This window comes from Phocoena phocoena, chromosome 10 (assembly GCF_963924675.1).
Source record: "Phocoena phocoena chromosome 10, mPhoPho1.1, whole genome shotgun sequence".
Taxonomy (NCBI): domain Eukaryota; kingdom Metazoa; phylum Chordata; class Mammalia; order Artiodactyla; family Phocoenidae; genus Phocoena; species Phocoena phocoena.
In genome coordinates, this window is record NC_089228.1 from 27,157,149 (window position 1) to 27,181,348 (window position 24,200).

Sequence of the window (24,200 nt, forward strand, 5' to 3'; positions counted from 1 at the left end):
GCATGGCTAGGTCCAGAGCTTAAACAAAGTCATCAAGACTCAGTCTCTCTATCTGTACCATCTGTTGACTGTACTTTCATCTAAGCCGACTTCCCCCCCCCCCCCCCCCCCCCCCCCCCCCCGTCAGGCAAGCTCTCTCAATGCAGCACACTCTGGAAGGTCAAGGCTTAAAACAATTTAGCAGCTCCCAGACCCTTGCTATTCCCTCACACTTCAAGCTCTCTAGAAAGTCTGAGGCTCCCTCCAACCTTGCAGTAATTAGAAATATGCAAAAACAAATCATTTCTTCTCTCCTCCTTTTTTTCCTAAAGTAAGTTGCCAAATTCCAGATTAAAATGGTCCTAATAAACCAATTTGAGTTTTTTTGAGCCCCAAGTTTGCCCGGAAGAACTTCAACAGTATCACCAGCAGGGGGCAGCAACATACAGTGCTCCAAGAAGCAAGGACCTGAAATAGAAAAAGGAAAAGTCAGAAAGCCCCAAGCATGTAGTTAGAGTAAATGCCTGAATCTTGAAATAACAGCCTTCTGTCGTGATATTTCTCTGATCTCAAGTAAGTGTCTGCAATCGTCTATTTGGCTAATCGTCATATTAACGAACTATATCATCTCCGTGTTGCCAGAGAGGTAAAAAAGCATTGCAGAACTGTTCCAGCAATGTCTGTGTTCACTATCATGCCGGGGGTGTGGAAGATAGGTTGTCCGTGGGATCAGTAGTGGATTGGAGAAACATGTAAATTTGGGAGGGAGAAAACCTCTTTATTGGATGGTACATACTCATTTTTCTAGAACCAATCAGACTCAATTAGTGAATGCCTGTTACGTGGTAGATTTCGCTCATGGCAAGGGGAATATAACCAAGGTGTATGACTCCCTAGGCATACCTTCAAAAGATTTATAATCTAGTAGGCAAATACACCTCCTCAGCTACTTTGTGTTAGGACGTTAGTGCCAAATGCATGGCAACTGCTTACGTAAATGCATAAATTGAGTATTTGCTAGGGGAGTGTCACACACGGTGTGAAAAGCCCTTCACTGCTCTGTTAATCCTCCAGTCACAATAAGACACAGGTAAAATACAGATGAAGACTCTGAGTTATATACGTGACAGCTTCTGAGAGCTGGGATGGGGCCCCAGGCCTGTGTGACCTCACCCAAAGCTTGTACTCTTAAATCCTCCTTTTTAGAAGAGAACTTTACTCGTTGTTCTGCTTATTACAGAGCATAATACATGTCCACTTATGAACATACCCTGAGTGGCTTTATGTTTCCCTTGAAGCCCATCAAGACCTTGCAATATAAGGAACAGATTCTTCAAACTATATGCGTGATCAAGAAACCCACGTCGGGCAGAAGTTTTCATCAGGAACCAACAGAGGGCAGCAATAGATAAATCAACCAGTAAAACGTTCTCCCGTGGACTCCCTTTATCTTGCCACTGGGACCTTCAGGCTGAGGACTGTGGGAGATGTGTGCAGCCTCTTACCAAAAAAAAAAAAAAAAAAATCAGACCCATAGAGAAGGAGATAAAAGATGTCCCCAGCCGGGATCAAAGTTCACTTAGTAAATGTCTGTTTTAATAAAGGGAGCTAAGATGAGGGATGTGGCACTACTTCACTAAGACGTTTGACATCGTGGATGGTAAATACGCCCCTGAGCTTTTAGCCCGAAGCCTGAAGGAGTCTTGCTCTGCCCCGGGCTCCTTGCAGATAAGCCAGATGTAGAAATGCTAAGTATCTGCGCTGGGTCTGGATGCACCGAGGCGACAGGAACCTGAAGGCTGGCCTGTAGCTGCAGAGCCCGCGCCCAGCACTGACGTGGGCTGATGCCCGTGTGGGTCGTGAGGGCCACACCAGTGACAACAGCCGTGCTGTCCAGGGCTGAGGATGGCTCTCCCATGACTGGCACCTAGAGATCAAGCATTCATTGCTTGTGACAGCATGTCACTCCTGCACTTGTCTGAGATGAAGGGAAGACTTTTCAAAGTGACCAAAAGCACTCCTTCAGTGGCAAGGGGGAGGGCGGGCTGAGACATGCGGCTCAGTGCTGAGAACTGGCCTGCAAAAAGTAAAATACTAAAAGAAACGGAGGGCATAAATAAATGCATAAAAGTCTAGTCCCTAACTTCTGACCGAAAGGCCTGTGTCAAGTCTGAGAGCTTGACAACCTCAACCAGAGCCAGGGCCATAGTCATATCAGGTAAAAACTAAAAAATTGCTGCTATGCAACCAGTTTTGACCTACCCAAAGGTCAGTTTCACGTAGCTCAGCCCAATTAAACTAGCAGCAGTAATGATAATAGCTAACTTTTGTCCAGCACTTCCTAAGCATCCGGGAAAGATTCTAAATGCGTTCTACTTATGAACTCATTCAGTCCGCACAATAAGCCAGTGAGAACGTGGGTTCTCAGATTATATCCATATACAGATCAGGTAACAGGACCTGAGAAGTCTTTTAACTTGCTCCAAGTCACACAGCCAGGAGGTGGAAAAACTCAATTTGAACCCAGCTCCTGAGCGCAGGGCCTCAGGGGAAAGGACAGGCTTGAACACGGAGGGTTTTTTTCAAGGAAGATGGGCTCTAGGGAACCAACCTCACAATCTGTGCTTTTCTTTTTTAGGTGAGTCAGTACACGTTTGCCATGTGCAGTTACCGGGAGAAAAAAGCGGAGCCTCAGGAACTTCTCCAACTGGATGGCTACACTGTGGATTACACGGACCCCCAGCCAGGTACCCGCCCACCCGCTAGGCTGTGAACCCATAAAACTCTCCCCCTTCCCACATGAACATTCAACTAGCATTTTCTGGGCACTTCCTCCCTGTTGGACACTAAGCCACCTGGACGAGTAAATGCCATTCCAATCAAGGGCTTTGTTTTGACTCAAGGGATCCTCATAAAACCAAAACGAAAACAGAATACGTTTTTCTTCTATGTAGCTGTGCCCATATCAAATTTGTATTCCACCCTAGAATGTTCAAAAGAAATTCCTGAAAAATAAGTCCTACATGTACACCAACGACTTTGTGTGTGTGCGTGTGTGTGCGTGTGTGTGTGTGTGTATGTGTGTGTGTCTTGTTCACCAGTGATGTGTGGGCTTGGCAGGTATTGCGTCTCCATGTCCAAATAAACCTGTCCTGTACGTACACATTTGTTAACTACACATTTGTTAACTACAATTCAAAGTTAGCTGATGGTACTTGAAAAGAAAGTCCTCGCTAAATGGTTTTTTTTCCTAAAAAGACACTAATCTACAGTGCAGACATCCAAGCTCCTCAACCTTATATAACTAAGAACCACACAAACGGTAGTATTTCTCGTAAGTTCTACATTGCATAAGTTCCACATCCTGCCCCCTCACACCTCTCCCCCCACCCATTTTATCTTTTTCCCAGAAAGAGATGAATAGAAATCCGCCTCAAGGAACCTTCAAAATGGGGGGGAGGGGCGGTGCGAAATCATTTCAGCATATTAATGAGCAACAGGCACCAGCAGCCCTCTCCCAGAGAAGTTTATTTTTATGCCAAATCTGCACAAGGAAAGCATTTCCAACCATACTGCATTATTTGGCCCAAAACCTTTTTTTCTACTCCCATATTGCTCTTCCACATGCAACAAAATACACATAAAGGAAAAACAGAGTCTGAGAGAAGATGGGGTGTTAACCTGGAAAGGTGTGGCTGGGAAGACCTTTGGCCCAGCCCACTTAGGAAAATTAGCAGTGGGCTTCAGAATCCCAACCCGGAGTGCTTTGGACCAGCCCCGCCTCCTCAGACTTCTGTAGATAATTAGCATCCTGCCAGAGCACAGTGATACAGAGCTGACCACGTAAGACATAAACTAAAGGCTCTGCCTGGAAATCCCTCCTCATCAATAGAACCTACAAGTTTGAGCCAAGTTCGTGCAACAACTCATGGAAAGGTTGTGGCCCCTGTATTAAGAAAGCAGCCCTCGTGGCATTCTGTGATGGTTTGTGGTCTCAAACCATTGAGTTCCCTTCAAAGAAACAGAGTCCCTCTTTCCTAAGACCTATATTTTAAAGTGGGAGACTCAAGGGCCAATATGAGAAGGAAAAACAATACCATCTTATGACACTACCTTCTTTTAAGCCAGTTTACCATTCCCTTCCTCTACGTGATGGCATTTGGATTTTACCACAATCCACCAATTATATGGGACCCGGATTATCATCTCATTTTGTAAAGGAAGAAGAAGAGCTGGGACTTGGGGTCTAACCCGTCACACCCTCTGGCAACTGCAGTAAAACATAGCTCTGTGTACAGCTATAGCAAAGCTAGAGTTGTTATTTTATCATTCAAACGCAGAATTCTCTTCCTACTGCGGGGAGGGCAGGAGTGGGGAGAAAGCTGTTCTGTCTACATGCAAAAGGGGTAACTGTGCATATGTATTATAAAAGCTTCTCTTCTTTTTTTCACATTGATCCCATGGGATATAATTTATAAATTCCTTTACCAAGGATGTCAATGGAAAGTAAAGTGATGATGTTGAGAATAATAAGCGGAATCCTCTCTGCCTTTCCGTGTGCCAAGCCCTAGTTATTTTCAAAGCAATGTTTGATTGAAAATGGAGATTCAAATACTCCCCATCGTCATGAGAAAAGTCTAACCCAGAATTTCTTAAAGAGTGCTTATGGAAAATAGGAGTTCCTGGACCCCAAACCTAACCAAGGACCAGAAAGGGGAGGGCAGAATCCTCCTATTTCAATAAGCGCTCTAGGGGATCCTTATGTATAGTAAAGTTTGCCAGCTGGAGATCAGGGTAATGTACAATTTAGCCAGTGTCTTCAGAGGTTTGTGGAGTCTCTCCCTCTGCTCCCTGAAAGGTGAGGGTGCACCTGGAGCAGGACTTCTGGGTCCATCTGTCCCCCCTCTCCTCTCAGCTTTATCCTGGTTGTCAGTGGAACCAACTGGTGGAGATGTTTATGGGGCAGGTAGCCTTGTAGCGTGGACATCCTTGCCTTTGTACCAGTCTGAGATCCAGCACTCATCCAGACATAATCACTTGCTCTAAATCAACTCTACCTGGTTAGGGTCCTTGAAAGATTGGTTTGGGGAACTTGTAAATAAGTGTAAGTAAGTTTTACATTCAGGGCCATCATTTTAATCAAAAGATGAAAACACTACACTTTACCTTTCCCTGGGTATGGTTCGAAGAGTACGCAACGATCTCTCCATTCCTATTAGATCGAGTAATTAAGTCTTCAAATAGGATATTCATTCAGAATAATTCAGTGGCACAATTTAAACAACTAAATTAAATCTTTGACAACTCAACTTTACCATAATACACAGACCACGTCCATGTGTGTTGTTGGAACGGCAATCCCCGGCCGGGAGCTGGCCGACATTCCTTGCCTGGTCTGCCTCCATCCGTTCCCAGACGTGTCCTCTTGCTCTTGACAGGTCAGTACCTGGGGGGTATTCCGTGGAGAGCCCAGGCCCTGTCACACGTTGCATTTTGCAGATGCCGTCCCCGGCAACCGCTGCCTTGCCCAAGACAGCTGCCTAGGAGCACGTGTTGATGTTCGCATTGCCTTCTCCTTCCTTGGTTTTCTGTCAGCTAGTTTCTCTGCCCTCTCCTCACCCCCAATGGTGTGTCCTTGGTCTCCCACGCTTCCTGGAAAAGCTCTGGTGCTCTCCGCTGCCGTCACTGTCCTTGCTTGTGCTGCTATAGACGTTTCTGTTTGCCCCACTCCCTCCACGATTAGGCTTCACTCTGTTGTTAATAACTGATCCTCTGCGAGGAGTTACTGTGTGCAAGGCATGCTGTCCGGCTCTGCAGCAGTCCGGCACAATGCTTATGGTCACCAGCTCTAGAGTCAGACAGCCCGGGCTAGAAGCCCAGCTCTGATGCTTACAGCTCCACTTTGTGTTCGTGGGATAGTTAGCTCCTTCTCTGCGACTCAGTTTCCTCCTTTATACAGTGGGAATAAGAGTACTTGCTTCCCAGGGCTGTTGGGAGGATTAAATAAAAAATCTGAACACTTAGCATCTTTCCATCTCTACCTCTCTACATCCCGAGGCACCCCCATGAACTGACTCTCTGACTGTAGCTCCAGGAACACAGTGTCCCTATTCCCAGCTGTGGGCCCTGGCAGACGGGAGGTGGTGGGGCAAGGAAAAGGACCCATCCAGTGATGTCTAGCCTGCAGATCACCTACGGTATCATAGCAGCTTATCCCAAAGGTTACCATGAGACTAGACTACAGGAGCTCTACTGACCCCACTCTTCCTTTTAGCTCCTTGGTACCCACTTTTCAGGGGTTAAAGCATCCCTCAAGGCTCTTCTTCCTCTCTCACCCTGCAGAATTTTCCTTCTTATGGTTGTATCCATTCATTTCATCAGGTTTTCCCAGCTTGCTAACTGTACATCATCCTATCCAAATCACACATTTTAAAACTCTCTGTAAGAAATGAACCAAAATATTCCTTCATAATCATAACCACCATAATGGTGCACCACTAGACCCTTCATATAAAGATGATGCTATTTATTGTTCTAGAATCCCTGGCAATTCTAAGTGCAAAACTACCAACACGTACCCACTCTTGTGGAATAGACATTAGAATTAACGTTGTCACCAGAAATCTTTTCCAATGCAAATGTCATACAGGTTAGTGACTGGGCCTTGTTGGAAATTTAGGGATGCTAATCACTCTGTTTACTCCCCTTTCATCTTTAAACTGATAACTGGTGGGGGTGGGGAGGGGAGGGGAGGGGAGGGGAGGGGAGGAATGATGAGGAGCCTGATGAAGATATGAAGCTTTATTTATGGACAGACAGTCCCAGTAACCACAAAATACAGGCTTTTGGAATATGTTGACAGAAACAATGTCTCTCTGGCCTGAGACCAAAGAGAGGCTTCTGCCTACTTCTCTCTAAATTTTAACCTTGAGAACTGCCTGTGGGACAAAAATGGGTCTGTAGAGCCTTCATTCATCCAACTTGTATTTGTTGAGTACCTACTCTATGCCATGCACCGTTCTGGGTACCAGAGATGCAGCAGTGAACAAAAGAGACAAAAACTCCCTGTCTTTAGGAAGTAAATTATATAATTTGTTAGAGGTGGTAAGAGCTATGGAGAAAAATAATACAAGAGAAGAGAGGTGGAGGTCAGGGAAGGCCTGAACAAGCACGTGACATCTGAGCAAAGACACAAAGGAGGTGAGGTTGTGACTCATGCATATATCTGGAGGAAGAGTTCCACGCACAGGCAATATCACGTGCAAAGGTCCTGAGGTGAGAACACACCTGGAGTGTTCAAGGAGCCGCAAGAGGCCAGCATGGCCATCGTGACTTGGGTGCATACAGGGGCACGTGAGAGAGAGAGTAGTAGGAGAGGATGGTAGAAGTAGTGAAGGGTCAATTCATGTGGGGCCTTGCAGGCCCTGTCAGAACCTAGACTCTTCCTCTGAGTGAAATGCAGAGGTAGGTTTTGAGCAGAGGGGTGGCATGACCTGACTCTTATGCTAAACCGATTACTCTCACCCCCATCTGGAGAATCAAGTATAGAGAGTGAAGATGGAGGCAGATGGATCAGATAGGAGGCCATTGAAATAATCTAGGTGAGAGATGAGCATGGCTGAGTTCAGGCTGGCGGCACTGGAGAAGGCAGAATGGGTCAAATTCTGTTCTGACGTCCTGAAAGCCTTCAGAATTTCATTGGAATGGGCAGTGAGAGAAAATCAGGAGTCAGAAAGGACCCCAAGCTTGTGGACTTGAGCACCCAGAAGGATGAGGTCAGCTTTACTGCGATGGAGAGGAGGTTTGGGGAAAACACCAGGAGTTCAGTGTTGGATGTGATAAATTTGGGGTCTCTCTCAAATATCCACGTGGAGAAGTCAAGAAACCCACTGGATGTTCAGGTCCGCTGTTCAAGGGAGGTGTCCAGTGTAGAGCTAGAAATGTAGAGACCGTGAGCATATCCATGGTATTTGACACGATGGCCATCACGATGGGGGATTGGGTGTAGATGAAGAAAAGAAGAGGTCCAAGGACAGAAGACCAGGATGCTCCCATGTTTAAAGGTCAGGAGGAGGAGTGAGAGGAGGAGGAACCAGCAAACAAAACTGAAAGCAGCAGCAAGGGAAGGAGGAAGAAAATCAGATGACCTGGAGCCAAGTGAAGAAAACCTTTCAAAGAGAATGGAATGAGTTGATGGATGGAACAAAATGAAGCCTTTGAGTTCAGCATCGGACTCAGCATCGGGGAAGTAATTGGTGACCTTGACAAGTTTCACTGGGGCAGCAGCCCGATCAGAAGGGCTTTAGGGCTTTAAGAGGAGAGAGACCCTTGCTACTTGAAGTGTGGTCCGCCAACCGGCACCATCAGCATCATCTGGGAGCTTGAGTAGAAATGCAGGATCTCAGGTTCTAGCCCCACTTACTGAATCAGAAGGTACATTTTAACAAGATGCCCAGAGAATTCACATGTGCACCAAAATTTGAGAAGCCCTGGCAGAGATCCACTTACATTGTAAAGAGAAGAACAATAGGGCAGTAGCTCAAGGGAGAAGTGGGGGTCAAGAGATGTTTTTGTTGTCTGGTTTGTTTGTATTTAAAGATGAGAGAGGGCTTCCCTGGTGGCGCAGTGATTGAGAGTCCGCCTGCCGATGCAGGGGACGCAGGTTCGTGCCCCGGTCCGGGAGGATCCCACATGCCGCGGAGTGGCTGGGCCCGTGAGCCATGGCCACTGCGCCTGTGCGTCCGGAGCCTGTGCTCCGCAAAGGGAGAGGCCACAACAGTGAGAGGCCCGCGTACTGCAAAAAAAAAAAAAAAAAAGATGAGAGAAATAATAGTGTTATTTATAGACAGATGTTTACCCGTCCATTAGGCAGCTCAATTGACAACTCTGTCTCCAACCAAACAAAGATCGCGGGACACAAGAGCTGGGCTCAAAATGCCTCTTGGACACCATGGCCCCACCTTGTGGCCAAGTGGGTATCAGATTTCCCATCCTACAGTCAGATAAATGGCTCCTCCCTTCTGCAGCCCAAGAAAAAGCACAGAAACTGCCTCTCTCAGAACTTAGTCCTGCCAAGAACATTGCAGCTCAACTTAGCAGTTTTTTTTTCCCTTTTAACCCAGGTTTGGAGGGTGGCCGAGCCTTCTTCAATGCAGTCAAAGAAGGAGACACCGTGATATTTGCAAGTGATGATGAGCAAGATCGCATTCTCTGGGTCCAAGCCATGTACCGGGCTACCGGTCAGTCACACAAGCCTGTGCCCCCAACCCAAGTCCAGAAACTCAACGCCAAGGGAGGGAACGTGCCTCAGCTGGACGCCCCCATCTCCCAATTTTGTAAGTAAATATGCCATTTGTTAAAAATAGCTCTGTAGAGTAAAGTCAATCTTTCAAAGTTGAGTTAGAAAATCTAGTTGCTTTAACATTAAGGATTCACAAAATCATGTTTGCTGAAAAGAAAAAATAGTGACTTCAGAGGGGGAAAGTTGGGACAAAAATGTTAGATGAAAGTAATTTTAAAGTGCAATACTTGACATTTCCCCCTAAGGACTAAACAAAGAAAATATATTTTAGGTGGATTTTTATCTCTCTGTTTTGGTGAGAGTTTAGAATTCACAGCCAAACATGTATTTGTTTGAGTCCTTCAAATATGGTAGATTATGTATGTCCTTGCCTCATTTCTTCCTATTAAAAGTAATTGTAAAATAAGGCTTGATTTGAAATAAATTTAAATCTGCAACTTAGAACCATTTAAAAATAAATGATGACATTATCACATGCAGTGGAAAAAAAAAAAAAAAAAAACACGGTACCCATTCTGAGCTAAAATACCAGAACCCAAAAATGAAACTTCCTCCTTAAACAGCCCCAGTTCATATTCCAGTCTCTTCCCCTCTTACCTCAGCATCTGCTTTAATTTCTTGCCCCTTTGCCATGCCTTCTTGCTACCTACGTTGGTTTTTATCTTGCAACACTTCAGACACACAGGGTCAGATGAAAGACAGCATACGCTTGGAGATGCTTATTGAAACAAAGAAAATGGAAGCACTGAAAACATAAGGCACCAAATTAAATAATTCATTTTTTACAAAACATGAACCCTAAATAGAGATGTTACGGTTCTGAATAACAGGTCAATTAGGAATAGCTCGGGTACAAGTCATTTTTAGCAAAAATCATGGTGAATCCTGACTTTAGCATGGAACCCACTGATTCAGTGTAGTTCACTGAGCAACTGTCTAGATGACAAGACATTGATGAGGAAGACAGGTGAGATCCCTGCTCTCAGGATACCTACAGCCCAGTGGGGAAGTCTAGACAGTAAGCAAGTAAAAAAATGAGTAAGATAGTTTCAGAAATCGAGAAATACCATAAAGAATGTCATGCAGTGGTGACTGAGTGGGGAGAGGGAATATAAGTCAGATGATCTGAGCTTCAGCCCAAGTGATAGGGAGTCAGCCCTACAAATATCTGCAGACAGAGAATTACGGCAAAAGGGAAAGCAAGTGTGAAGGCCCCTCGTCAGAAATTTGACCTTGAACACAGTGCTTTCACACTGTCTCTCCTCTGTTGCTCTTAAAATACGGATCGAGGGCTTCCCTGATGGCACAGTGGTTAAGAATCCACCTGCCAATGCAAGGGACACGGGTTCAAGCCCTGGTCCGGGAAGATCCCACATGCCACGGAGCAGCTAAGCCCGTGTGCCACAACTGCTGAGCCTGCACTCTAGAGCCCGCGAGCCACAACTACTGAGCCCACGTGCCACAACTACTGAAGCCTGTGCGCCCAGAGCCCATGCTTCACAGCAAGAGAAGCCACTGCATTGAGAAGCCTGTGCACCACAACCAAGAGTAGCCTCCACTCGCTGCAACTAGAGAAAGCCCACGCGCATCAATGAAGACCCAACGCAGCCAAAAATAAATAAATTAAATAATTTTTTAAAAATATGGATCGAATAATTTTGTAGCTACAGCAACTAAATAGAGAATAGTCTCTTTTCAATGAATTCCACTGCCATGTCTGTTTTTATCTAACAAGACTATGTTCTTAGACCTTGTAACACCTTCACTGATGGGGAAAAACTCTTTTTGGATGACAAATACTATCCATCAGGTGGTCCCAGGGATTCCTGTCCAGTACTAATGGCTTTTTTTTTTTTTTTTTTTTTTTTGTGCCGTACGCGGGCACCTCACTGTTGTGGCCTTTTCCGTTGCGGAGCACAGGCTCTGGACGCGCAGGCTCAGCAGCCATGGCTCACGGGCCCAGCCGCTCCGCAGCATGTGGGATCTTCCCGGACCGGGGCACGAACCCGTGTCCCCTGCATCGGCAGGCAGACTCTCAACCACTGTGCCACCAGGGAAGCCTCTGATGGCTTTTTAAAGGAAGATGCATTCCCTGTGGGACCTTGTAAATAATCACACAATCATGTGGGTTTCCACAAAGAAAACCCTGAAAGAATAAGGAATAAGTTAAGGAGGGACTCAGGGGAAGAGGGACAGCCCTTCTGACCATGACCACCACCAAGTGTCCTACTCTCTTTTTTCTCTAACATTTGTGGCATTTAAGTTTGAGAGCAAAGAGAGAGAAGGAAGCATCTCTTTTTAAATGGTTTAGTCACTAGTTGAAATAAAAGCATCCCCAATCTTTACTGAATTAAAATAATTCCTCTGTAATGGAATCCCTTCTTTCACCTTGCCTGACAGTCTCCTTTTAAATAAATTGCGAAACAACACATCCCATTATATTCCTCTGAGATGGAATTAACTGTGTATCAGGAAAAAATTCCTAACTATAACCACCATCTAAATCAAGTTCATAAAACATGTGTCACAGGTGATATTTGGAAAATCCTGGTTTCATTTCCAAATAATCTCTACTTCTTCTGAAGTCATTTCACCTTACATTCAGTGTCTTTGTTCTATCATCTGCCAAGATTAAGAAATTACTACCTGGTTCGTGATTAGCCCCCTTTTTTTCTCTCTAGTGTAGGAAAGAGGATGGACATTCAGGGGTAAAATTAAATGGAGACCAGACACTGATTTTAAAAAGGAGCTTAGTAATGGAGGCTCTTGAAAAGGGAATGGATGTCCCTTCATGGAAATACACAAGGGCTCTCGACTTACATTTCCCTCCGTGGGTAGGATCCATTTAGCTGTGCAATTAGAATCTAGTCAAAAAAAAAAAAAAAAGAATCTAGTCATTAGGCAATCAGCTACAAGATTCAGCTGAGTACATGCAAGCCTGAGGTATGTCACTATTCTAGTCGACAGAGGGAACTTTTATTAAATGGAGCCTCCAGAGAAAAATTCTAAGGGTTCGAATTTGTGAGGTGGGGTAAGTAATGTCATTCCTAGAGAGCATGTGAGGTAGGCTGAGAGATGAGTGAGAAGGTCAGGTAATTCATGCTTCTGGGATTTATCAGTACCTGGTGGCAGAACCACCCTGTTCCTTATTGTTCCCTTAATCACTGCCCAGGAATGGAGGTTCTCTAGAGAGTATGAGGACTATCTTCCTTCTTACCAGCTTCTGTAAGAAGGAAGCCACCACTTTCAGCCATGCAGATTGTGCCCTGCAGGAGACACTTCTCCCATAGACAGAAATGCGAATGGTGCCTCCTGAGTTGTGCAGTGCCCATTCTGCACAGCTGTACACCATGACCCTGCAGTCAATGACAATCTTTACTCGGAGCTTCAACCCACTAGTGTTAAACCTAATAATCCCATAGTTCCTTTACTACCCCTGAGACAGAGCCTCAACTGCTCCAGATTCTATCTAATGCTAGTTTAGGCACTTAATAAAAACTGCAGCCAGAGTACCCGAAAGTGAGGCTGTGTTCCCATACTTTAGAAACCAGCATCGGAATCCGGTCAGGGTTTAACCAAACCAACCTTCTGTATCTGATCGTTTACAGTTAGGGGTATTTAAAACCCATGAGAAAGATTCAAACAGGAGCCAAGAATTTCACATTGTGTGGTAATGCACTGAGTAGTTGTGCAAAACAACGAGAAATGGCTGGGGGTAGGGGATAGATCATAATTTTTAGTGGAGTCTGCCACAGAATCGTGGTTACATAACAGTTACTCCAAAGCTGCATTTAAACTGGTAAATTCAAACCCTCACTGTTAAATAGACCAGGCTTTATATTAAGTCAGTCAGACTTACGATGTTTATTCAGACTTAACGTAACCAACTCATCCAGATTTGCCCAAGTCTTGCCTGGTTTTAGCCATTAAAGTCCTCTGTCCCAGAAGCCCTTTAGTCCTGAGCAAACTGGGATAGTTTGGTCACCTGGTACTACAAAGTGAGATAACAGAAAAATGAGAAACAATTACAACATAGTAGTAAAGTAGCAAACTTTGATCCTTCACTGACACTTGGTTCTCAGTCTATACCTCGATTTATTTTGTCACATCACAAACGTTAAGTCAATCACAGACCCTCTAACAAAGGGAGTGAAAACAATCAAGTATTGCATTTTAAAAAGATCTCCCTGACTTCCAAAAGGTAAGGGTCATTGTTAAATACTTAATTCTGTACACATCTCATCAAATCCCTGTTTTTGAATATTTGCTCAAAGTATTTGCTGTTCTTGCAAGTGAATGATTTTTAAGGACAACTTTTCTATGAGTTAACTTTGTAATCACTTTGTTAATATTTACATGGCAAAGGGAAGCTACAGAGAAATGGGATAGGTTTTTTGGATAGAGAAAAATAAACACTCCAGTCTTGTCATGTCGCTGTCTGCTCAAGGGAAACTTGAGAATGGAATATTTTACAGTTTGGGATACTTGAGCGTAATTGTGAGTTTATTTGGGTCTTTCTAAATTCAGTTTAACAGACTTCTGGGTGCAGATTTTATTTTTTTTCAATTTCGAAAGCTTGATTTCAAACTGAAAAGACACGTCTAAGAGTGGAGTGGAGTATTTGTATGGAATCGGAAAAACTGAAAGAAAAATAGATCCTGCTATTCATTAGTCTGTATGTGACTCTACAATGACTTTGGGAGGGCTCCACCAAACTTGTAAACCTTTTTGTTCTTTTGTGGTTTTTTTGATGTGTGTTGCTGTTGATTTAATTTCTCTCTCTCTCTCTCTCTCTTTTTTTTTTTTTTTTTTTTTTTGGTTAAAACTTGAAAAAATTAAGTCAGTGCCTAGCTATACAACTTTTTAAAACAAATACTTGCAATTTTCCAGTGTTTTAAGGCCAATGTTGCTTACCTTGGAAATGACGTCCAAATCACTGAGTTGAGTGTTGCCACGATTTATTCTGCCAAGTGGCCTCTCATTGAAACACCCGATCCCTGTGCAATGTGTTAGAGGAACAGTGGAAAATCAGTACCTCCGTTCTCAAGAGTGCAGGGGGAGGGGGTATTTTAAGCTTTGCTCTTTGGTCAATGATTGATATATCACTTGCAATGAGTCTCATACTGATGTCTGTTTCTCAACTGATAAGTGTTAATCACATCATAGATCCCTAAAGTTGGATGTCTTTGAGAATGGTTCTAATTTTGCTACCACCTGAAGAGTCTTCAACAGTTAGGGGGATCTTGGTTACTGTTGGTGTGGGGGGGGTTGACTTTGGTTTTTCGTTTTGTTTCATTTAAGTTTTCTTGTTCAATCTTTGCTCAAACCCAAGAACTTTAGCTGCTAGGTTAGAACTCCTGTCTGCTTTCCTGAGCCTTGTTGCTAGTCTTTATGTTATTCTGGTTTGTTCCTTCTTACCCTGCTAACTTCTAGCTGGACTGAAGGGTAAGTGTTCCCCTATAGCTAGCACAGCTCAGATAATCAGACTAGATTATCTGACACCTGCAATGTGCTTCCTCCCTCTCCTCTGAAATCTTCCTCATGTCTAGACTTTGTAGTAAAACTTTTCATGTTATTTTCCTGACCGTAGGTCTGAAATGTCAGCTTCATACTGAAACTAGGATGCATGTGATGTGTGCATAATTGCCTCCTCTCCTTGGCTTTCATATTGGCATCAAATGATCCTCTGAGTAAAGCCAACCATGAACATATCCTAATTTTTTTTATTCCAAGAATATTAATGAACGTCACAACAAAATGGCAAATAATGCCTTTGTTTTGTGGAATTCACAGCTACCTGACTGCTTAATGCCTGAAAACAGATCATTTTGCACCCTGATGATGTGTTGCTATTGTTTTTCCTTTCCCATTCCAAAGGTTAGAATGGTCAGCGAACCAATGGTGTGGTAACCACGGGTACCTTAACAAATAGAAGGGGGGGTGGGGTAGGAAACCCAAAGATGTTAACTGAGCAAGATTCCAAGAAATTGCAGAACAAAATAAAGTAAATTCATTACTTGAACACGAAAGAATTCATCCTACCTGGCTTGAGGGTGTGCTCTAAGACCCAAGAGAGGATTAATTTTGAAAAGAGACATGTAATACATGCAACTAGCACGCACAAAAACAGGACATTAAGGACCCAATTGAATTCATGTAGCTTATTCACAGAAGCTTCAGATTCACAGTCTCACAATGTCATGGAGGGTTTTGACCTCTGGTCTCAAATATCTCTCTGCTGCTCTCCCAAGAACAATGACAACAATAACTTTTAGGACATCATTTGTATTTGTATTCATTTTTCTAAAAATACACCTGTAAGAGAAAAAAAGAAACTTTAAAACATAAAAACATCGTTCTCTTCACTATTTGAGTTATTAATAAAAGAGAGTACACAGTTCCTTTGTTCATAGAGGAAAAAGCTGTCCACCAAAAATGTGTTGAGGGAAAGCTAGACATTAGAGGGAGCTAGAAAAATTGGTCAAGAGAGCAGGCAAATATGTACTTGAGTATTTTGAATGGGAACTTAGAAGTTGTAGGTCACATCATTTCTCCTGACCATTTAATAATAGTCCTTTCTTCTTTTCGTTTTTTTCTTTAATTTGCTTTCTATCCCTCCTTTCTTTCTTTTTTCTTTTCTTTTGCATAAATATACCCCTGGCTAGCAGACAGATTTTTTTTTTTTTTTTTTTACCACTTCAAGCAGATAATTTAACTTTCCTTTCCTTTCCATGTCCGATGAGGCATTTTTAAAAGCTTACCATAGAATGTGAACTTTGTGGGCTTTTAGGATTTTGCTATACTTTTTTTAAAGATTAAAAGAAAGGATGGATGAATAGATGAGTGAATGAATTTTGTTCTAGTGAATTTACATGTATTTGCACAACAAAGCATTGCTATCCTGGTAGACTCCCAAATAGTCATTTGCCTCAATTCCTTCGATAGTTTTGTCTCAGATTTTTGCTGCATCTTCTTGTACTGTCAACTTGCAGTTGCTACATTGCAGGAATGCAACATCAGAGAATGAATTCAATATTAATTTGCGTGACCCCAGACCACACTGTGTATCACTTTCCTTCTCACTCTAAAGTAAATGACTTTTTAAAAGGATAGTCTCTCACAATCAGGGCCAAAATTTTCCAAATACCATGTTAGGATGTCAACAGATCATCTTAAATGAAGGGTCACTTCATCGTTAACCGCTTCAGACACATTTAACATACTCTTCACTAATCAGCTGAGTATTTTCATGACCTATAGTGATTTATAGGAAGATACATTATTAATTAGTCAACTATAGAAAATTTGTGTTTGCTCTTATTGCAGGGACATAAAAATATTATCAAGTACTGTGTAAATTAATTGAAAATGTAGTAACTACAGCAGGGAAAATTACAAATCATTTATTGGTTTTGAGATCATTGACAAAAAATTCTGTTATGATTTTTACTCAAAGCGTTTGTCTTATGAAGAATTATAAAAATGAACATTGAAATAAATACCACATGTTTATCCCCTTGGGTGTATTGCCAGAGATTTCTGCAAAATGCAGTGTGGACCTTGATAGCTTCGGAAGAAGCCATCCTCTCTTGGCCATGAAAGTTAGCTCGATTGAGTCAAAGGGACCATGAAGGAATTAAGTTGTTTCTCACGGGCAGCAGGCAGGGGAGGACCAGTCTTTTGCTTGCTGTGCAGAGCTCAGGCAGGGCACAACATCCCCTGGTCACTTGATCATGCCAAGAAAAACTCTTCTAGAAAAATCCGTAAACAGTCAGCTGCCATCAATCATTGTCGTTTCTTTATTTCATGTCTTCTGATGAGGTTGACTACTGTCATTGTTCGTTATTGTCCAAACCATACATTCACCCTTGTACTGTCAAGCAGATATGACAAGCACACATTTTCCATATAGGAAGGATACAAAGTCACCTTTTGATTTGCAGTTCGAGTTCACAGTGACTTTATAGTTCCATGAGCTATTCTCTTGCCTCTAGCATCCATCAGGAATAACAACAGCCATAACTGTGCTCTGAATTTCAGTGATAAAGCAGCTACCCCTAGTTTATTATGAAAGGGATTCATTAGAGGAAGGAGCCTCCCTCAGACAATTTGTTAACAACACAATCATAGTTATTTTCAACAGCAGAATTTTTTCCCTAGCCTATAAAAAGTTCTAACAGGTAATACTACAAAATAAAAAGATTTGACCTTTTGTATTCATTCCCCGAGCTGTTGGGATAATAGAAAAATCTCAACAAAATGAAAATTGGAAAGCTATATTATCCCCCTCCCACCCAAGAAAATTCCATTTGGTAGACCTTATTGCAAAGCTATCTAAATTTCTTTCTATCGGAAAAAAGATCTCACAAATATGCTTGCTATTAAGGCGAGATCGTGAAAAAATATGATATATTCTTTCCCATTGTGAAGGAGAAAAAGAAAAAGGATATCAAACATGAAATGAACCCAAACATCACAGACAAAATAAACGATAGGATGGTCAATTAGGAACATCACTTGAAATTTAAGTAGATTAAATGAGAGTATAAAACCCACATAATCGTATCACTTTAGGAACCATTGTTTTCCCAACATTCCTTAAATGCCAAACCAAAATTGTTTCTGAGCAAACTTGGGGTAAAAATTTTAATTAGTTTCCTCTTGAAAGCATACTTGCCTTCCCTAAGTTTGCATGTCCATCAGCCCGCTTCTGTGTCATGGATACCCATTGATAGTTCTTTTAAGTTTATAAATGTAGTTCAGGTACCAATATCAGCTTTATTCATCTAAGTTTAGTCTGAAGTCAGTCTCCTATGCCCATGCTGTAAAGGACTCCAAAATCTTTATGCAATTACAGCCCAGAAGTGAAACAAGAAGCATTGTTTGGAAGATGTGTTGAATTATGCCCTAGCTCCAGAGCCTATGAAATTACATAGCCCATTTTCAATACATTTGAAGCCCTTACAAACTAAGCAGGACTGAGCAACTATTCAGCCAGGTCTGAAAAAGGTAAAGATTGAAGTAAATTCTTAAAATGCAGTCGATCCTTGATTTCTTAAATAATAAAAAAAAAAAGTACGTATATTAATGAAAAAGAACATTGGTATGTGTCTCCCAAAGCAAGAGATAATCCAAACATCATTAGAGTTTTAAGCTTCTACTTTATCCTCCTAATTCTATTTCGCTCAGCCTAGTATTTAAATTCATTTGCATTCCCTTGACACATGCCAAACATTGGCAAGGGAATTGATCCCAGGGTGTCCTGAATCCAGGAATTGACTTTCTCATCCTTTTGCTCTGGGCTGTTTTCCCCTTGCTAATGTCAACATTGGAGTTTTCTTTTTCTCTCATCAACCAATTCCAATTGTTTGCACAGGGCAAAATGCGATTGCAAGGAGGATTTAGTTTTTAATGTTCAGCCCTGTAGAAGAACAGACTGGGACCGTGCAAGGATGACTAGGTGGTGTTGCTTGAGAAGCACCCACAAGTTCTTTGAAACAGAATTTGGAACAGCTGGACCACTGCAGTGTTTTATTTTAAAATAGATAACATATGTAATGCATATGGTCCTAGACATGTATGGAGACACAGGCAGACAATCTGAATGGTATCCAAAGACACCTGCACCTAGAATTCTGTTTCCTTTTATAAGATTTTTTTCCCCCTAAGAACACATGTTCCCACTTTGGGATTTGCAAGATGCCATCTGAATCCCCATGTGTGTGACTCCTTTAATAAAGTCGATGGGAAGTTTCCTGGGATGCAAATGTCAGAGTAAGTCAGTTAATAAACACCTTCTAAGGACCTGGCTCCTCTGGTAGCTGCCAGGGGAAGTAACAGATCAGAAACTTACCCCTCAAGGAACATTTCATCTACCAGGGGATTTAAGTGTGTGTTCTGACCATGGAGAAATTGGAACATCACCCAGCAAAAACAGAGACAGAGAGTAGGAGCTGGTTATAGAGGGGCAGAGGAGAAGCATAAAGCAGAGAGCTTGGAAAGGACTCCCAGCTTCCTAGAAACAATATGGTTTAAGAAGCAGCCTATAACTAACAATATAGGTTAATAGCTATCAATGTAGTGAAAGCCTCGGTCTCTAAGAATATTAAACAAACTGGCTTTGGGGGCACTAAGAAGCCTGCCCGTTCACTCATGGCTAAGGTTTTTGAGCACTTAGTATACACCAGGCATGTAGGTGCTTTACAAGTTCTGCTTATCAGATCCTGTCAACAGTCCTCTCTGAGGGTAGACTCAGACACCATTCTCAACTTACAAATGAGGAAAACGAGACTCAGAAACACTAATCAACTTCCTCGCATTGCATACCCTGTAACGGCAGAGCTGGCCTCAAATTCAGGCTTCGTGACCCTCTAAGCCCACCCACTTAATCACCTGCTATCCTAGCTCAGATAAACTATGCCTGTGGAATTTAGTGTATCAACATTTCCTAAAATCAAGAAATAGAAAATACTTGTTTCGAGAGCACGTTTATTTATCTCAGTGAGATAAATTCATTATTTTAACGCATACGTTTCGAGTGCCTGCTGTGTGTACCAGGTACTGTTCTAGGTGCTGTGGGAACACAGCAGAGAACAAAAATTTCAAAATCCCTGCTTGGAGGGAGCATCAAAATCACACCCCTTCCTTGGACACCTTAAAAAAGCATTCCTGGCCTACTGCTCCTCTTATTTTTTTTTTTTTTTTTTTTCCGTCTGAATGTAATAAGCTCAATGAAACTCTCAGAAATTTCATGGGAGCCAGCCACCGTGTTAAGCACTCTTGAGTCGTTGGAACCATTAAGATAATGAGCCTGATTCTGAGTAAATGATGATTTTGTATAAGCAGAATCCAAGGGCTGCTCGTTTTACTTGCTGGAAATTCCCACTGCATTAAGCTCCATCCCATGGAAGGTGTAAAGGGACCTTAAGGATGAGGAAATGACAGCGGCAGCAGAAAGGGCACTGAAAGTTCGGCGCATTTGACACACGAGGAAACTGAGACTCAGACAGATCAACACTTCAGCCAGTATCCCACACCTATTTAAAAGCGGAGCTCCCAGGAGCACCCAGACCTCCTTAAATCAGTCCCAGGCTCAGTCACCCCCATGTGAACTGACAGAGAGGAAAGAAGGAAGAAGGGAAAAAGGAATTTTTATGTTGATAGGGTTACTTTCGGAAAAGGAAAACAGGCGGATTTTAAGCATATTTTAAAACCTGCTTTAAAATGTAAGTAAAAATGAAAGTTGTTCTTTAGATGGAGTCTAAGCCAAGAATTAGCGTGATGATGGATGGGGGAGGCGGGAGGGGGTAGGTCTGTATCCAGGTCTCCACGGAGGAGGCAAGCTCTCTTTCCAGATCCATTTCCTGAGTGGGCAGCCATGCAAAATAGTTCATCACAGAGTTTTCAAGAGGTTCAGCAAATAGAGGAAGAGACTTCAGACGTGGGGCGTATTTTTAACAGCTACAAAAGAGCCCCCTTCTCTCTGGCTAAATGACTGTTTGCACCATCATAATTGAAGAGCACTAAAATAGCAGAGGCAAACTGGCCAAGTAAAGGGCCCGACCGATTTGTCAGCCTGCAGCCTCTTCTGAGAAACCTGAGAGCAAGAAGCTGATGCTAGCCAAATTGCCTCATCTATCTGCTAGAATTGGGAGGCACGGAGTGAGTGAGGCTTTTTATGAGCAATGGGTGTACCCCACTGTTCGTTTCTCCGGGGAGTGACGGGATGGGGGCGAGAGGGCAGAATTGTCCTAAGGGACGGAGCAGTATCACCTGGATTACAGGAGTGCCATCCTGCAGGGGGACAACTAAAGTTGGAGCAGGTTTAAGGCACTTGCTTTGAGCCAGACACACACACACACACACACACACACACACACACATCCTAGAAGCAGCTAGCTTTCTCCCCTGTACCAACTTCCCTGGCCACCTCTCTTTCTAGCCATCCTGAGTCAAAGGAGAAATACAGCTTGGAGACCAAATTACCAAACAAAAGAATCCTCCTAGATAAAGCACCTAAACTCAAATTGAAAGCACTTTCCTGAAGACAAATCTGAGGCAATTAACCCAGCAAAGAGGATTCTTTCAGATTCTCTACTATAATTCCTGCTCATGTGATATCCCTTCCAGAATTTTGTGTTTTATCCTATTAGTAGAGCGATTTGGCTATTAAAACAGACATTCTTCAACTTGCCTTCTGGTAACCGTTGCTTCTGTGTGTCTTGGGCATAAACAACACATCCTGTTCAAACACTGACCACTTGCTGCTTCTGTGAAAGGTGACTGAAGATTTAAAACCCAACAAAAAGAGGGCATACATCTGACATACCATGCATTTAGGTTGGAAGGATACACAAAATTAATAACGTGAGGAGAAATCATCATCGTAATAGCACACTGCAACTATAACCCCCGTTTTCAGCCATCCCCCAAGCAGGGAGGAAAAAAAAACTGCCTGGGATGAAGGCCACTTTCGAAAATATTATTCAAATACCCTCTCAAGTCAGAAATCCGTTTTCCCATGTCCTGACAGCATCACTGGTCCCTGGCAGGTGCCCGTATTCCAGTAGAATGTTGCACGCAAGGGGATGAATAAACTCTTGCTTGATTTAAGATTCTTTTTCTTCACAGCATTTCAGGACAATGAGTAAATATGAGACAGAGTGAGCCGATTCCCTTAATGTCTAGGACCTTCATTCCTTCCTCTTTGGGATTTGCTTGGTCTCACTCGAGTCGGATTCTCTGAGTTATTTTGCCGATTGAATATAGACTATTTTAGTTACACATATTGAGATTAATTAGTTAGCCCTTAGGAGGTTTTGCCTACAGCCTTCACCCTGTAAGGAAAAGTGTGAATACATTGAGACTATTAATTCACAATAAGTGGCAGATCATAGCTCTTGCTGAGTAAATTTGTTTGTCTTTCATAAGCTTCGCTAACTGAGTAAGCACACTATAAGGCAATGTCCTTGGCTATCACAAACTAAATTCCCGTTGAACTTATTCTCCAGGTTTCAATGAAAATCTTTTGTTATTATTTTGTTTTAATTTTGGAGGATGGGGACCCAAACCTTTTGTGCAACCAAATCGGCCACGGGGATTTGGAAGGGGAGGATAAAAATATTGTCACTTTGCTGAAAAATCAGCATAACCCTTTTTTCCAGATAATCCCAATAATTGTAGAGAAATTGCTCTAGATATAACCACTGGAATGGCAGAATCTATTAACCTAAAAGCTAAATAGGCTTTTATAAGCAAAGATCCGATCTGCTTTCAGTGTTTGGTGAAACGCAGGCGAAGTTACGGTCGAGTGCTTAGTTTTTCAAGAACAACATAAATGCACTGGAGTTGTGATCATTTGATAAACATGTTGATGCCAATATATTTTTGCCGAAATGCAATAAACTCACCAGTAAGTGATGCAAGTTGACAATGGGAGGTATAAAAAGAATATCTTGGGGATGTTGGTGGGAGGTAACGGGGAAACAGCTAGCGTTTGTAATGCCTAGTGAATTCCTGTGTATTTGAAATGTCAAAGAAAATGTGATGTGTTTCTCTAAATTGTGTCTCTCTCTACATGTATAAATGAACAGACGCAGATAGAGCTCAAAAACATGGCATGGATGAATTTATCTCTTCCAACCCCTGTAACTTTGACCACGCTTCCCTCTTTGAGATGGTGCAACGTCTTACTTTGGATCACAGACTTAATGATTCCTATTCTTGCCTGGCAAGTATATTCTTTGGTATACAGCAATTGAAACGTGATAACATTTCAAAAAATAAAATATTTTTCTACCTTTATGTCAGAAGCTCTTTTCTCCGTTGTGGAGCCCCTTTAACAATTATAAATGTGTTCTTGATTTCCTGTGTTGAGATAGTTTTAGTTACCAAAGAAAGAAGACAGAGCGGGAGGAAGTTATCAGTAGAGACGGATCCAATTCCCCAGCCTCCCTATCTGAGCTTCCCCCTTTTCAGCTGCTACATGAGAAATATTCTCAAGAGGGTAATTGAGTTTGGCACCTGCTTATGGAGAACTTGTAAAAATTGCCTCGGTTTCTTAGACGTTAAGATTCCCCTCGCACCCCACCCCACATAGTAAGACCCTGTGCTCCTGTCTCAGAAATGAATGGGTCCTTTTTATTTATTTTTTTAAAGATCAAAATGTAAATCAAGTTCACTTCCCTTTTCATAAGGTAAATGGGCTTGGGTTTGTTTGTTTGAGTGGCTTTCTTCTTTCTACATAGTATTTGAAGCGTTTTTCACCCTTTGGGGGAATTTTCGCGTGGTGCTTTAGACGTTTGGAAGTCCCGCTCTCCAGCAAGAGCATGAACATTTCTTGAGATCCTATTTTAAGCCTAGATTTAAATCCATTTAAGTTTAAGGGACCTCTATTACGTGTTTATTAGATTTATGAAGATAGATTTGAGGTTATACCATCAAATTCAAAAGCCTAAAAGAGACCCAATTTATTTCCTTCTGTAAACCAGAAATTGTTACTTCATTGCTTAAAGATAAAGGCTATTAATCCCACATTATAGATGGGAAAGGTGAGGGGAAAGGATGAAATGGCTTTACACAGAGGAAAAGCCTCATCCCTGACTCCACATACTAAGGTTCATATATCTGTATATTATTAAATTTAACATATTATTGATATTAACATAAATATAATGAAAATCTGGGTTTTTTGTCTAAATGGTATGGCTATACCCTAAATCTGTCCTAATTTTTTTGTTTTAAATTCCTTTTCTTGTTTTGTGCCAGGATCCAAAATATTTAAAATGGTAGATAAAGTAGTCTAAAAAACAGAAGCGGGATTATGTGGAATAATTTATTAATCTTCGTCTCACAAAAGATTCATTGATTATCTCAGGTTTAGAATCACTTCATCAGAAGTCTGAACTTTGCCAAATTGGAA

The 24,200-nt window shown here is 42.3% G+C and overlaps 1 protein-coding gene across 14 annotated transcripts in view; it reads left to right on the forward strand.

The window, feature by feature from the left end:
* Positions 1–24,200, forward strand: part of CADPS (calcium dependent secretion activator) — a 478,500-nt gene that overhangs the window by 307,060 nt on the left and 147,240 nt on the right. For 7 of the 14 annotated variants that reach the window (XM_065884693.1, XM_065884700.1, XM_065884696.1 and 4 more), the window contains exons 11-15: positions 2,618–2,726; positions 9,102–9,282; positions 12,531–12,541; positions 12,832–12,849; positions 22,873–23,009. In XM_065884693.1, the coding sequence (XP_065740765.1) occupies positions 2,618–2,726; positions 9,102–9,282; positions 12,531–12,541; positions 12,832–12,849; positions 22,873–23,009 (456 nt within the window). Of the gene's footprint in view, positions 1–2,617; positions 2,727–9,101; positions 9,315–12,530; positions 12,542–12,831; positions 12,850–16,036; positions 16,059–22,872; positions 23,010–24,200 lie in introns of all 14 variants that reach the window. The other 7 variants (XM_065884695.1, XM_065884702.1, XM_065884706.1 and 4 more) reach the window with 3 other exon arrangements.